Here is a 15,145-nt window from a genome sequence, read left to right on the forward strand (position 1 = left end):
CCAACCATTCTTCTAAGTTCTCTCTGGTCCCCCACCCCATGAAGGACTGAGCTGTTGCTGTTGCTCCGTCCCTCTCCCCCCCCACCCCCAAACAGGAGGAGAGACCCAGGTGACACAGGCAGGGCAATTGCAGCAGCAAGGAAACGTTTAATTGGTTTTCTCGTTTTTTGTAAAAATTGGGTCAGTGGGTCCTCTTTTCTGCCCCCCCAGCCGCCAAGCACAGCAGCCTCCCTCCTTGCGCCCCCCCTCACCCCCCCGGTCAGGTGCTGTTGGCCTGCTCCTGCTCAAAGAGTGCCATGGCCAGGTGGGATCGGGAGCCGAGTCCTTGCAGGTTGCTGAGGACGCAGCGGTGGTAGAGCTCCTCGCTCAGGCGGGGGTTGCAGCCCCGCAAGACATACTTCTGCGCCAGCCCCGGCTCCGCCGCCCGGAAGACGTGCAGCTCCGAGTAGCGCAGGAAGACGTCAAAGGCCTCCAGGCCCTCCAGAGCCTCCTCGCGGTCCAGCACGTCGGACGCCAGCCTTGCGCGGGCTGCCATGTAGTCCGCGTTGTAGAAGCAGGCCTCTGAGAAGGCCTGCCGGTCAAAGCGCCCGTCCCGAGGGAAGTCCGAGGCGGCCGAAGCGCCCCCGCCGGCCGCCTGCTCGCCCCCGCGGAAAGCCAGCGCCGGGTTGAACTCCTGGAAGTGGATGGGGAAGAAGACCTGCCAGCTGCTGATGGCGTTCATCCGGCAGCGGTTGAGGACCTCGGCCGTGACCTCCGTCCAGACGCTGGCCAGGAAGAAGAGGGTGTCCACGGGGTGCTTCTTGGAGACGATGTCCATCAGCTTGACCTGGGAGGGGACCTCTGTCTTGACGCTGATCCAGGGAATCTTGACGTCCGAGTAGCGCCTCTCCAGCTCGGCCACCATGGCCTTGGCCCCGGCAAAGACGTCCACCTGCCCCACGCGCTGGGCGTCGTAGGGGTCGTAGACGAAGAGCAGGGTCAGGCGGGAGTTGTCCCTGGCGTCCAGGGCGTTGGTGGCAAAGGCGTCCAGGAAGCCCCCCAGGAAGTCCAGCTCCGGCACGGTGAGGGGTAGCACCAGCTGCAGGCGGGTGGCCTCCGTGACGTAGGGCATGGGGATGATCTCCACCTGGCTGAGCGGGCGCAGGAGCTGGACGCGCTTGGAGAGGAGGTGGCTGTGGCCCTTCTGGGTGACGGCCTCCAGCAGCAGCTCCAGCTGGTACTCCATCCCCCGCGTGGGGTCGAAGCGGCGGTAGCCGTTGAGCAGCCGGCGCTTGCGGAAGCGCAGCTGCGGCTGGTAGCGCCGGTTCAGCTGCTCCAGCGCCGCCTGCAGGATGTCGCCCACGTCCGCCTTGCTGGCCCCCTGCAGCTCGCACTTGGGGGCCCCGTCGGGGCAGGAGAAGAGGTGCTGCTCCGTGAAGTAGTCCCAGCCAATCACCTCGAAGCGGGACTTGGGGGAAAAGGGGGCGCTGACCCCCACGGGCCACGACAGCTCTGCCTCCCCCGATGGCATCAGCGCTGTCAGGTTGCGGATCTGAGCCTGCCGGGGAGAGAGGAGGAGAGCCCCTGTTAAGACGTCCCCCAACCTTCTCCCTTACTGAAGGAATGGGTTTCCCAAACCCAAAACTGACTGTGCAGACAGTTTGAAATGGGTACCAAAATCCCTACTTTTCCTTAGCTAAAATCCATTAACTTGAGCTCTGAGTCAATGTATAAACAAAAACCCGGCTGTGTAAACAAGTGCTCAGAGCCCTCTCCTTTATCAGTTTGTGACGGCAAGGATGACCTTGGCTGTTCCAGTGGAGTAGGGATGACATGTCTAGGTCTTATCTTACGTCCTGACGCACAGACCTAGTCCGGGAACAGCGCCAGAGTGTGTTCTTGGAGTTGGTGACCTCTTGCTCCAAGATAAGAGTAGGAACAGGAATACCCTTTTATGGTCAGAAGTACAGGAAGGAATACCCTTTTATGGTTAAGAGTACCGGAGCAGGAACATATGTGATGTTACCTGCGTGTATAGGCTGACGTGGTTGGATTCCTGGGGAAGGAGGGAGAGGGTGCCTGGAGGATATATATACTCCATGAAATCTCTCATTTCTTTGGACTTGCTGTGGACTGACCTCGCAAGTGCCTTTCTGCTGTTCCGGAGAGCAGAAATAAAGAACTCTTTCTCTGAACCAACCCTCAGTGTCATTTGACTCCCTTCCTCCTGTTTGGGAGCAACGCAGACCCAATCGGTGAACTCCAATAAGGCTACAGCACAGCTGGACCACCCCGTGGCAGGGGCTGGAAAAGGGGGTTTCCAAAAAGTATAGCTCAGCCCGAAACAAAGGATGCTGAAGGAATCTACAAGGCCTGGTGTGTCATGGACTGAACCAGTTGGGGTCAGAGGGAGAAGAAGGTGTGGGAAGCTGAAGAGGGGACAGGGCTTAGTGAGCAGGGGGAGTCTGTGGCAGAGGGCAGTACAGAATCAGAGGCAGAAGCTGAAGAAGGAGAGGAGGGAGGCCAAGAGGCAGAGATGGGTCTGGCTGGGGAAGAAGCTCAGGTTGTCTCCTCCTGCTGCTGCGACAAGCTCCCCTCCTCACTTGTCTCCCAGAACCAGAAAAGGGCTGAAAAGGGCAGGGCAGCAGTAGGCTGCACGCAGGCACAGTCTCTAGTTGCTTGGATAAAGCCCTGAAGAGAAGGAGACTTAGAGATGCTTGTGGGAAGGCAGGGACTTTCAGTCTTGGTAACTGATATAAATTATTGTGACTTTTATGCTTTGGATCAGATTGTCATTACGTGTATGATCTTTGCTGTCTATTTTGTTGTTTCTTCAGCTTGTAAACTGCCTTGTGCATAGTAATATCTAATTATAATTAATTAAAAGTGAATTAAAATGAAATTCATGGGGGCAGGACCTACGGGGGATGAACCGCTGGGCTCGTCAGGCCTGAAACTCCTTGTGTTCTTGCTAATGAAGAGTTCACTCCTGCTCTGAGTAGTGCCACAACTGCTGGTTGGCTCTTTGCAGCTAGACCCACCCAGTGGTCTCCAGCCCACCAGGCCCAACATGTGATGACTCTCCTTCATTGGAGATTCCTAAGCAGAGGTTGGGGGGCCACCTGCCAGGGATTCTGGAGCTGTGGCTCCTGGCCCTGCAGGGGGCTGGACTGGATGACCTTGTGGTCCTGTCCAACTCCGCAGTTCTGTAATAGTAGTAATAGTAATTTATTATTTGTACCCTGCCCATCTGGCCAGGTTAGTAGCGTGAGCTACCTTTGAAGGTAACCTGGAACCTACAACTAATCCAGAATGCGGCAGCCTGACTGGCGACTGGGGGCGGCCGCTGAGACCACAGAACACCGGTCTTGAAAGACCTACATTGGCTCCCAGTACGTTTCCGAGCACAATTCAAAGTGTTGGTGCTGACCTTGAAAGCCCTAAATGGCCTCGGTCCAGTATACCCGAAGGAGCGTCTCCACCCCCATCCTTCAGCCCCACAGACACTGAGGTCCAGCGTCGAGGGCCTTCTGGTGGTTCCCTCATTGCGAGAAGCAAAGCTACAGGGAACCAGCCAAAGGGCCTTCTCGGTAGTGGTGCCTGCCCTGTGGAATGCCCTCCCATCAGATGTCAAGGAGATAAACAACTATCTGACTTTTAGAAGACATCTGAAGGCAGCCCTGTTCAGGGAAGTTTTTAATGTGTGACATTTTAATGTATTTTTAATTCTTTGTTGGAAGCCGCCCAGAGTGAATATTGTTAGTGAATATTATTAATATTATCATCTAAGAATGAAGCTGAGTTGCCAGAACTCCAGGCTCTCAGCCACCAACCCCATGCTCCCAGCGTGGGCCCAGCAGCTGCTGCAGGCACCCCAAATCACGTTCATGCACCCCACTGTGAGCACCCAGAAGCCTCCAGCTGCCCCTACTGGGAGATCCTCAGCTGAAGAAGGTGGAGCTTGCAGGGTCTTATCCTTCCAGCAGCTCCTTTGTAGTCTGAACCAAACCAAAAAGCAGACTTTCCGTTCCACCAGATGCTGTGTACAGAGAACCGTGAGCAAAAGGATGACTTTGCGTCCCCCTCCAGGGACACCCTGAGAATCAGGGACGCTTGGAGTCTCTGGTGTCACCCTGTTTGCTTCTGTGGAAGTGACCTTGCCTTAGAAATCCCAGGATGCCGGGGTCTCCTCCCTGCCTTGCCGGAAGGTGACCCACAGCTGTTCCCCACCTTCCCTGCCTGAGACCAGTACCCAGCGGCCTCCATCCTCTCCACCCCCAGCAGTGAGAGAGTCTGTGGGGGGGGTGTTCGGGGGCTCTCTCCCCTCTTTACCTGCAGCTCCTCTATCTCTTGGTAGGTCTGCTCCAGCTTGATCCGGCTGAACCTCTTATGCAGGCGGTACATGAGGGTGGGCTCTGTGACGGGGTGCACGGCAATCGCTCCCCAAAATTCTTCTCCCTCCTGCTTCTCTGGGTCCGCATTCTTGGCCAGTTCAAAGGACAGGTAATTCTGACCCTAAGAGAGGGAGGAAATGATGCTCCTTCTCTGCAGAAGTATTTGCACCAAAGACTTACTATCTGCTCCCTCTTTTTCCATCCCCAAAAGCAGGTGTGATGCAGATGTTTACTCCTCATCACAACCACCCTGCGAACCAAGTTAAGCTTGTGACCCAAAGTCTACTAGCCTGTGTTCTCACTGAGCAGGAATTCGAACTCGCCTCCAGGCTCCAATCTCCTGACATGCACCCTGCAGCCACAGAGAGCCGGACGAAGGCAATAACCAGCCGGCTCCCTTTGCTCTTCTGCACAAATCCGGCTTTTCTCTCTCCCCGACTTAAACTTCTCAGAATGTGGAGATTTGCCTTGGGACTGGCGTGGTCCCTAAGCCCAAGCAAGACACTACTATGGCAAGTGCAGGCCTCTTCGAAGCAGAGCAGGGAGCAGGCAAGGCCTGTCTTAACCAACCCCTCTCTCCCAAGTCCCCCAACTGCCTCCCCAGATATTAAAAAAATCCAGAGAGACAGAAGTAGCAAGTCGGAGGCTGAGCGAGCCCCACAGCATTCGCTCAGATGTCCCACTGGGAGGGGCTCCAAGCGTAAAGAGGACACTGGCTTCCCTGGAGCAGCTCTGGCTCTGTGGGGCTCCTGCCTGCCTGCCTGCCTGCCTGCCTCCTTCTCCCAGCCTGTTGGCCTGTGGGAGTCCTGCCTGCCTGGCCTCATCTCCTAGCCTCTTCACCCTGTGGGGGACTTGTATCTGGCCCTGTGGGACTCCTGCCTGGCTTCATCTCCCAGCCTCGGCCCTGTGGGACTCCTGCCTGCCTGCCTGCCTGGCTCCATCTCCTAGCCTATTGACCTTTGGGATTCCTGCCTCTGGACCTGTAGGACTCCTGCCTGCCTGGCCTCATCTCCTAGCCCCATGGCCCTGTGGAACTCCCGCCTGCCTCCCTCCCTCCATGCCCCATTTCCTAGCCCCTTGGCCCTGTGCGACTCTTGTCTCTAGCCCCGTGGAACTCCCGCCTGCCTCCCTCCCTCCATGCCCCATTTCCTAGCCCCTTGGCCCTGTGCGACTCTTGTCTCTAGCCCCGTGGAACTCCCGCCTGCCTCCCTCCCTCCATGCCCCATTTCCTAGCCCCTTGGCCCTGTGGGACTCTTGTCTCTAGCCCCGTGGAACTCCCGCCTGCCTCCCTCCCTCCATGCCCCCATCTCCCAGCCCTTTGGCCTTGTGGAACTCTTGTCTCTAGCCCCGTGGGACTCCTGCCTGCCTGCCTGGCTCCATCTCCTAGCCTATTGACCTTTGGGATTCCTGCCTCTGGACCTGTAGGACTCCTGCCTGCCTGGCCTCATCTCCTAGCCCCTTGGCCCTGTGGGACTCTTGTCTCTAGCCCCGTGGAACTCCCGCCTGCCTCCCTCCCTCCATGCCCCATTTCCTAGCCCCTTGGCCCTGTGGGACTCTTGTCTCTAGCCCCGTGGAACTCCCGCCTGCCTCCCTCCCTCCATGCCCCATTTCCTAGCCCCTTGGCCCTGTGGGACTCTTGTCTCTAGCCCCGTGGAACTCCCGCCTGCCTCCCTCCCTCCATGCCCCCATCTCCCAGCCCTTTGGCCTTGTGGAACTCTTGTCTCTAGCCCCGTGGGACTCCTGCCTGCCTGCCTGGCTCCATCTCCTAGCCTATTGACCTTTGGGATTCCTGCCTCTGGACCTGTAGGACTCCTGCCTGCCTAGCCTCATCTCCTAGCCCCATGGCCCTGTGGAACTCCTGCCTGCCTCCCTCCCTCCATGCCCCATTTCCTAGCCCCTTGGCCCTGTGGGACTCTTGTCTCTAGCCCCGTGGGACTCCTGCCTGCCTCCCTCCCTCCATCTCCCAGCCCTTTGGCCTTGTGGGACTCTTGTCTCTAGCCCGGTGGGACTCCCGCCTGCCTCCCTCCCTCCATGCCCCATCTCCCAGCCCCTTGGCCCTGTGGAACTCTTGTCTCTAGCCCCGTGGGACTCCCGCCTGCCCACCTGGTGCTGGGAGGTGCAGCTGGTGCCCAGGAAGTCTGCTAGGCAGCGGCCCAGCCACTCGTCCGGCCGCAGGCTGAGGATCTCGTTGCGGCAGCTGTCCAGGTGAGGGTGCAGCTTGAGGAGGAGGCTGCGGGAGAGCAGGTAGCCGAAGCCGCCGTGGCAATAGCGCGCCTGCTCGTCCCCGCCAATGAACTCCTCCGCCCGGCCCAGGTAGACGTCCTGGTGGATGCTCAGGTGGGCCACCAGCGCCTTGAGCCGCTCCGGCTGGACGTAGGTGTCGTCCTGCATGACGAAGAACCAGTCGAAGTCGCCCCCAAAGTGCTGGTGGACGTAGCGCACCGTCTCGTACATGAGCCACACGGGCCGCTCGTCCCCGTGCGACACCAGCGCCAGGCCGTGGGGCACCTTGGCCCCCCGCAGCCCCGTGAAGTAGAGGAGGTGGGGGAAGTGGTGGGCGGCTGTCTTGTTGACGGCCACGGCCAGGGTGCCCAGGGTGGCCTTGGAGGTCAGCACGGCCACAAAGAGCCGCTCGCGGAAGCCCAGCTCCGTCTGGATGTAGCGCGTCCTGTGCAAGGAGAAGGAGGAGGAGAAGGGGAGCTTTTTGTCTCACGGGGAAAGCGACAGGAATAAAAAGGCACTCGAAACTATGAAACTAAAAATTTTTTATGTACGCGACAATGGCGGCAATAGTCTTAATAGCACAAGGATGGAAGAATGAGGAAATCCCAACAAAAGAACTACGGCAAGAAAAAATGATGGACTATGCGGAATTGGCAAAACTGACACACAAGCTACGTGATAAGGATAACTGTGACTTTAAAGATGAATGGGAACCTTTTACGAAATATTTGAAGAAGCAACATAATGAACTGGACTCTTTGGTAGGGTTTGAATAAACATTCACAAACCCTTTATTATAATACATAGATAGATAATTTGTGGATCTTTACAATTTTATAACATGCAGATAGAAAGAGGTGTTGAGAAACCGGAGAAAGGAGCTGAGGGAAGTCTGGGGGTGGGGTTTCTGTTTAGGGGGGAAACAATGTGGACGATGTATTTTGTGAAAATTCCTGTGTTGAAATTTGTAATTTTTTTTAAAAAAACTGTGATACGATGCAATGCAACATACAGATATTGTCAGGGTTGAAGTCAGATGCAGGTCAGCAAGAAAGGAAGCAAATCTCCAGTGCCAGGGAAGGCAACAATATCAATAACAATAACAATAACAACAACAACAATAATAAGAGGAAATCATTCACCCGCCACCCGTCTGACTGGGCTGCCCCAGCCACTCGGGGCAGCTTCCAGCAAATTATAAAAGCACAGTAAAGCATCACACATTAAAAACTTCCCTATAAAGAGTTAACTCTTTATTCAAGGAAACAAAATGCAGTGGTGGTAATAATAATAATTAATACCCCGCCCATCTGGCTGGGCTTCCCCAGCCACTCTGGGTGGCTTCCAACCAAATATTAAAATACAGTAATACATCAAACATTAAAAGCTTCCCTAAACAGGGCTGCCTTCAGATGTCTTCTCAAAGTCTGGTAGTTGTTGTTCTCTTTGACATCTGGTACCTTGGTTCTCAAACGGCTTAGCTGACGAACAAATCGGCTCCTGAACGCTGAAAACCTGGAAGTAAGTCTTCCGGTTTTCAAACGTTTTTTGGAAGCTGAACGTCTGATGCAGCCGTCAGCTATTGTTTCCGGAAGTGATTACATTCGAGAACCAAGGTACCACCGTAGACTCAGCCTAGTGGTCTCAGCAACCCTCCCCAGTAGGTTTCCCCCCAATGGAGCAGTTGCCAGGACTGGAGGGCCCTGTCCGCCACCCCCATGGCTCCTCCCCTCCTGGATGTTTCCCAAGCAGCCTCCAACTGTGCCTGGGTACCTCTAACCTCTGTCTGGCTCTCCTCAGAATCCTGCACGTTCTTGGACACCAGGGAGGAGCAGAGCTTGTCACTGCGGGACGGGGAGACTCCTGGATCCTTTCAGTGCTGGAAACTCAAGATATATAAGCTAGGCACAAACCAGGGTTCCAGTCGCCTAGTTGCCATTTTTGGGCAAGGAGACTCTAAAGCCTTCTTTTTCAAAGGACAGATTGCGTCTCAGTTAAACATCTGGCTAGTTCAGAGGAACACCTTGAACTTGGTTAGGAGCTTTGAGAACTTAAAGAAGGAAAGCCCCATCGATATGGGCCTGGAGAGCGCTGAATGGGCCTGTGTTTCTGCCTCTGCTCCTTGCCTGCTGGCCACCAACGGAGCCAGAGAACTCTCTGGGTGCAGCTGGGAGCCTGAGCTACCGCAACTCGGGGGGAGACTCACAACGCTGCTCCTGGGCACTCGCACACCACAGGTTCCTTGGGGTGCAGACAGAAAGAGGGAAAACTCCTCATGAGCGTGAACGCTCCTCCCTCCCCACAGACCTGCATCACAGCAGCAGCAGCCCCTGGATCAGGGTGCATGGGGCACTCGGGCCCGTTCTCCCGGGGAAAGGGCACCACCAGCTCAATGCAGCTGAGCCATGTTCTCCCTGCCTCCACTCCCTCCTGCAATGTGAGGAGCAGCAGCACCCAAGCGGGGTTCTCCCCAGCGCACAGGAAGCGCACCAAAGGAAAGCCCTGACCGAAGGTTATGAAATCATGCATGGCAAGGGGAAAGTAGGGAAGGAAAAGTTTCCCTCCTTAGTCTCATGACACTAGAACTCATGGGAATCCCTTGAAGCAGAATGTTGGTCAGACTCGGGGCAGAGAAAAAGAAGTATTTATTCACACAGCACAGAGTTAAACTGCGGAACTCCCGGCCACATGAGGCAGGGATGGCCACCAGTCTGGGTGGCTTTAAAAGGACGAATTCATGGAGGAGGAGGTGGAGGAGAGGGCCATGAAGGGCTCTTAGCCAGGATGATTATGCTGCGCCTCCCGTGGGAGGGAGCAGGAGGTATTGTGTTCAAATCCTGCTTGCAGGCTTCCCAAAATAGGCATCTGACTGAACCCTGTGAGAAGTGGATGCTGGACTAAAGGGACCAGGCAGACAGACTCTTCTTCTGGAACCTCCAGGTACAGAGGCAGTCTATCTAGATTCCTAGTTCTCTTCTGAGAGTCTTTGCTTCCCCCAAAGCCAGAGGACTTTGACCTCGCCACCGTGATCCAAGTGACGGTCACCTCCAGCCTGGATTATTGTAACTCGCTCTATGTGGGGCTGCCCTTGAGACTGACCCAGAAACTCCAGCAGGTGCAGAATGACAGGCGAGACGCCTTACGGGGTCCTTGCCGCGGGATCACATTCATCCAGTGCGCTGGCTCCCGGTGGGGTACAGGATCAGGTTTAAGGTGCTGGTTTTAACCTTTAAAGCCCTATACAGCCTAGGACCCTCGTACCTATGGGACCGCCTCTCCTGGTATGTCCCACGGAGGACCTTACGGTCTTCAAACAAAAACTTCTTGGAGATCCCGGGCCACAGGGAGGTTAGGCTGGCCTCAACCAGAGCCAGGGCTTTTTTGGCTGTGGCCCCGATCTGGTGGAACGCTCTGTCCCAAGAGACCAGGGCCCTGCGGGACTTGACATCTTTCCGCAGGGCCTGCAAGACGGAGCTGTTCCACCAGGCCTTTGGTCAGGGCACAGCCTGACTCCCTCTTTTGGCAATCTTCACAGAACTTTAGCCTAATGGTTGCCATCAATTTGATTTGAATTAATTTTATAATGAAATGATTTTAGAATGCTGTATTACTTTTATTGTTGTTAGCCGCTCTGAGCCTGCCAGAGGGGCACAGAGTGTTTCTAAAATGTTTTTTAAAAAATTCTTTTGGATTTTTTGTATGTGGGGGGTGGGGGTGGGATGGATGTTTGGTTGGGCTTGGGGAATTTTTTTGATGTTTTTGTAATTTTTACATTTTTTTGTTTGTATTGTTTTATTGGTTTTGTTTAAGGTGTTATTTTGTTCTTAGGGGGAGGGGTCAGGGCTGCCGGGGAGTGGGCCCCAGCCCACAAAATGGCTGGGGCATGTTCCACAGGGGGGGATGCACTGGGACAACCGATCTCGGTGATCACGGGTAGGAGGAGGAGTTACGCTAAGACCAGACCATGTCATTACAGAGGAGGCAGGTTTAGTCATTGTCTGAGGACTATTCCTGCCTCCGGGTCTGGTCTTGACCGGATGGATACTAGAATCAGCAAGGGATACCCACATGACCTGAAAGTGCTGCTGTGCAGTGCCAGGTCAATGATTCATAAGACCACTGCCATCCACGACTTGATCATGGATGGAGGACTTCACCTGGCATGTGTAACAGAGACTTGGTTGGATGAAGCAGATGGGCCTGTCCTTGCCGCTGCTTGTCCACCAGGTTTCTCTTACGCACAGCAACCCAGGTCATGTGGGCGGGGAGGGGGGGTTGCAGTGATTTTTAGGAAGTCATTAGTTTGCACCAGGCATCCTATTGGGAAGACCCAGTTTTCCAAGTGCATGTTCTGGAAGTTGGGCAATAGGGGCAGTACAGGATTCCTTTTGGTGTACCGACCTCCCCGCTGCACCAAGGATTCCCTGCTTCAGGTCATGGTGCTTCAGGTCATGGTGGTTTTTTTCCTAGAGACACCTAGCTTGGTTGTTCTAGGGGATTTTAACATCCACGCCAACACAACCTTACAAGGGGCCGCTCGGGACGTCGTGGAAAGCATGGCCTCCATGGGGCTGTCCCTGAATAAGTCTGGCCCAACCCATAGCCGCGGACATGCCTTGGACCTGGTGTTTACCTCTATGGATGTTGGTGATCTGACACTAAGTAAAAGCAAAACGAAAGAAGTGCCATGGTCAGATCACTTCCTGGTGCAACTGGACTTCTCTGCGACCCATCCCCTCTGCAGGGAGGTGGGACCAATTCGGATGGTCCGCCCCCGCCACTTAATGGATCCAAATGGTTTCCAGAGAGTGGTAGGGGATGCTTTATCCCATGTTGATGGCCTTTCAGCTGATTCCCTGGTGGCCCGCTGGAATGCGGAGCTAACCAGGGCTATTGACTGTTTGGCTCCGAAGCGCCCTCTCCGATTGCATGGAGCCCGGACAGCCCCGTGGTTTTCCACGGATCTGAGGGCAATGAAACAATCGTTGATACGGCTAGAGCGCCGGTGGCGGATAACTCATTCCGAATCTGACCGGACACAGGTTAGAGCTCAACGTCGAGCCTACCAAGTGGCGATAGCGACGGCAAAGAAGAATTTCTTCACCGCCTCTATTGCATCTGCAGAAAACAGCAGCAGGAGACTTTTTCAGGTGGTTCACAATTTAGCGGAACCACCTGCAACATCGGGGCCCAGTACGGGCCACATGTTCTCCTGCAATGATTTTGCAAAGTTTTTTGCAGATAAAATCGCTCAGATTCGGGAAGAAGTAGACTCCACCATGGGAGCAGGGCCGGGGTGGGAGAGTGCTAGAGTCCTGTCTAGTCAAGTTGTGTGGGATCAATTCCAATCTGTTACCTCCGAGGATGTGGACAGGCTGCTTGGACGAGTGAAACCAACCACCTGTCTCCTGGATCCTTGCCCATCCTGGATTATAAAAGCTAGCCGGGAAGGACTGGGCGATGGGCTTCGTGGGGTGGTGAATGCTTCCCTCCGTGAGGGAGCCTTCCCAGACCCGCTGAAAGAGGCGGTTATTAAACCGCTTCTTAAAAAACCATCTTTAGATGCGGCCACGATGGCCAATTATCGCCCAGTCTCAAATCTTCCATTCTTGGGCAAGGTGATTGAGTGAGTGGTTGCTGAACAACTCCAGGCACGCCTGGAAGAAGCGGACCATTTGGATCCCTTCCAGTCGGGATTCAGGCCTCATCATGGGACTGAAACTGCCTTGGTGGCACCGGTTGATGATCTCCGGTGGGCTAGGGACAAAGGTGAGAGCTGTTTGCTAGTTCTGTTGGATCTCTCAGCAGCTTTTGACACCACTGACCATAACATCCTTCTGGACCGTCTTGAGGGGCTGGGAGCTGGGGGCACTGTCATACAGTGGTTCCGCTCCTTCCTCCTGGGCCGTGTTCAGAAAGTGGTGGTGGGAGATGAGTGTTCAGACCCCTGGGCTCTCACTTGTGGGGTGCCTCAGGGTTCTGTCCTCTCCCCCATGCTTTTCAACATTTACATGCAGTCGCTGGGAGAGATCATCAGGAGGTTTGGGCTGGGTGTTCATCAGTATGCAAATGATACCCAGCTCTACCTCTCTTTTAAATCAGAACCAGTGAAGGCGGTGAAGGTCCTGTGTGAGTGTCTGGAGGCGGTTGGAGGATGGATGGCGGCTAACAGATTGAGGTTGAATCCTGACAAGACAGAAGTACTGTTTTTGGGGGACAGGAGGCGGGCAGGTGTGGAGGATTCCCTGGTCCTGAATGGGGTAACTGTGCCCCTGAAGGACTGGGTGCGCAGCCTGGGAGTCATTTTGGACTCACAGCTGTCCATGGAGGCACAGGTCAAATCTGTGTCCAGGGCAGCTGTTTACCAGCTCCATCTGGTACACAGGCGGAGACCCTATCTGCCTGCGGACTGCCTCGCCAGAGTGGTGCATGCTCTGGTTATCTCCCGCTTGGACTACTGCAATGGGCTCTACGTGGGGCTACCTTTGAAGGTGACTTGGAAACTACAACTAATCCAGAATGCGGCAGCTAGACTGGTGAGTGGGAGCGGCCGCCAAGACCATATAACACCGGTCTTGAAAGACCTACATTGGCTCCCAGTACGTTTCCGAGCACAATTCAAAGTGTCGGTGCTGACCTTTAAAGCCCTAAACGGCCTCGGCCCAGTATACCTGAAGGAGCGTCTCCACCCCCATCGTTCTGCCCGGATGCTGAGGTCCAGCGCCGAGGGCCTTCTGGCGGTTCCCTCATTGCGAGAAGCAAAGCTACAGGGAACCAGGCAGAGGGCCTTCTCGGTAGTGGCGCCCGCCCTGTGGAACGCCCTTCCAGCAGATGTCAAAGCGATAAACAACTACCTGACATTCAGAAGACATCTTAAGGCAGCCCTGTTCAGAGAAGTTTTTAACGTGTGATATTTTACTGTATTTTTTGTTTCTGTGGAAGCTGGGGAGGCCCAGCCAGATGGGCGGGGTATAAATAATATATTATATTATTATTATTATTATTATTATTATTATTTAAATTATTATTATTATTATTAGGGACTGTTGGCAAAAGCCTTGCTTACCTCTGGCATGACAGTGCTCCTCCTCCCCAAAGCCCCTGGAACCCAGCTCTGGGGATGGAGAAGGCTTGCCCCCTCCAGGCTCGCACCTTACCTGAGCACCTTCTTGTAGGGCTTGCTGGGGTCCCTGTAGTAAGGCACGATGCGCGGCTTGAACTCCTCCTGCGACTCCTGGTCCTCCTTCCGGCCCGGCCCCGCTCCTCCTCCGGCCCCCGGCAGCCCCTCTCCGTCGGGCTGCCGCCCATGGCCCAGCGCGGCTCGGCCGGCGGCGTCGGCGCAAGAGTCTCCGGCGTCGCCCTGGATCCACGAGACGCGCAGCAGGCTCAGGCTGCAGCCCAGCGACAGACCCAGCAGCAGCGGCAGCGCCGGGCGCAGCACCGCCAGCACCGTGGCCCCGCGCATGGCCGGCGGCGGGCGCCCGGACGGGGCAGCCGGGGCTCCGCGACCATGGAGCGGCGAGCCGAGGGGAAGCGGGGCGCCTTGCCGGACGCGCCGTCCAGGGCCGGGGCGAAGCGCAAACCTGGGAGCGGAGAGGGAGGAAGGAAGGGGGTCACCATGACACGCCTGGGCAGCAGAGAAGAGAGCAGCACCCGCCCCCACGAAGTGCCCCCCCCCGAAGGAGGGCAAGGGGACCACCCCGACCGCGCCGTCCAGGGCCGGGGCGAAGCGCAAACCTGGGAACGGGGAGGGAGGAAGGAAGAAAGTCACCATGGCGGAGAGGGAGGAAGGAAGGGGGTCACCATGACACGCCTGGGCAGCAGGGAAGAGAGCAGCACCCGCCCCCACGAAGTGCCCCCCCCCCCGAAGGAGGGCAAGGGGACCACCCCGACGGCGCCGCCTAAGGCCAGGCTAAGCGCAAACCTGGGAACGGGGAGGGAGGAAGGAAGGAAGTCACCATGGCGGAGAGGGAGGAAGGAAGGGGGTCACCATGGAAGACAGCGGCACCCACCCCACGACGTGCCCCCAGGAGGAGGGCAAGAGGACCACCCCGACGGCGCCGTCTAAGGCCGGGGCTAAGCGCCGAACTGGGAGGGAGGAAAGAGACCGGGAGGGGTGTGGGCCGGGGCAGCATCCCCCCCTCCAGGACGCGCCCTCTGGGGCCACGAAGGGGCCACCGGGGGTCCCTTCGCAGGAGGGGGCAGGCGCCCAGGAGACGCCCCTTCCCCTCGCATGGAGGCGGCTTCCCCCTCGCCCAGGCCGGCTCCCGGGGCTCACCTTCCGCAGCTCGGCCGCGACACGTGTCTGGCGTTCCCACGCTCCCCCCGTCCCCGCCAGGCGGCCTCCCGCGCTTCCTCCCGCTCCTCTTCTTCCGCCCCAGCGGCGCCTCCCTCCGGGGAAGAGGGCGGACTCCATTTCCCAAGCTGCCCCTTCCCGCGCGGGGCAGGCCGGGCGCCGTAGTCCGCCCAGACTCGCCTTCCCGTCCTGCCCCGGGGCCCGGCGGGCGTGACGTCTCGGGCGGCCATTGGCGGAGCGGGCGCGGCGTCGC

The 15,145-nt window shown here is 56.6% G+C and overlaps 2 protein-coding genes and 1 long non-coding RNA gene across 4 annotated transcripts in view; 1 reads left to right on the top strand and 2 right to left on the bottom strand.

Annotated features, from left to right (window-relative positions):
- LOC310745974 (uncharacterized protein) overlaps positions 1 to 15,145 on the bottom strand; it is a 618,230-nt gene that overhangs the window by 236,700 nt on the left and 366,385 nt on the right. The window lies entirely within an intron of this gene.
- The window catches only part of LOC310746292, a 284,046-nt gene that overhangs the window by 93,962 nt on the left and 174,939 nt on the right, over positions 1 to 15,145 (top strand). The gene's annotated exons all lie outside the window — the stretch shown is intronic.
- CHPF2 (chondroitin polymerizing factor 2) lies at positions 128 to 15,012 on the bottom strand. Of its 2 annotated transcripts, none has more exons than XM_083579450.1 (5): positions 14,875 to 15,012; positions 13,754 to 14,179; positions 6,477 to 7,041; positions 4,312 to 4,494; positions 128 to 1,537 (listed from the first exon to the last, which is right to left on the bottom strand). In XM_083579450.1, exons 2-5 carry the CDS (start codon positions 14,059 to 14,061, stop codon positions 260 to 262), a joined length of 2,334 nt encoding a protein of 777 aa, XP_083435576.1. In that variant the 5' UTR covers positions 14,062 to 14,179; positions 14,875 to 15,012; the 3' UTR covers positions 128 to 259. The 2 variants fall into 2 exon arrangements, with proteins under 2 accessions (XP_083435576.1, XP_083435575.1); XM_083579449.1 differs by lacking the exon at positions 14,875 to 15,012 and adding an exon at positions 14,597 to 14,746 and having other exon boundaries at positions 13,754 to 14,223.

Source organism: Podarcis filfolensis, assembly GCF_964270895.1.
Source record: "Podarcis filfolensis genome assembly, chromosome: 12".
Taxonomy (NCBI): domain Eukaryota; kingdom Metazoa; phylum Chordata; class Lepidosauria; order Squamata; family Lacertidae; genus Podarcis; species Podarcis filfolensis.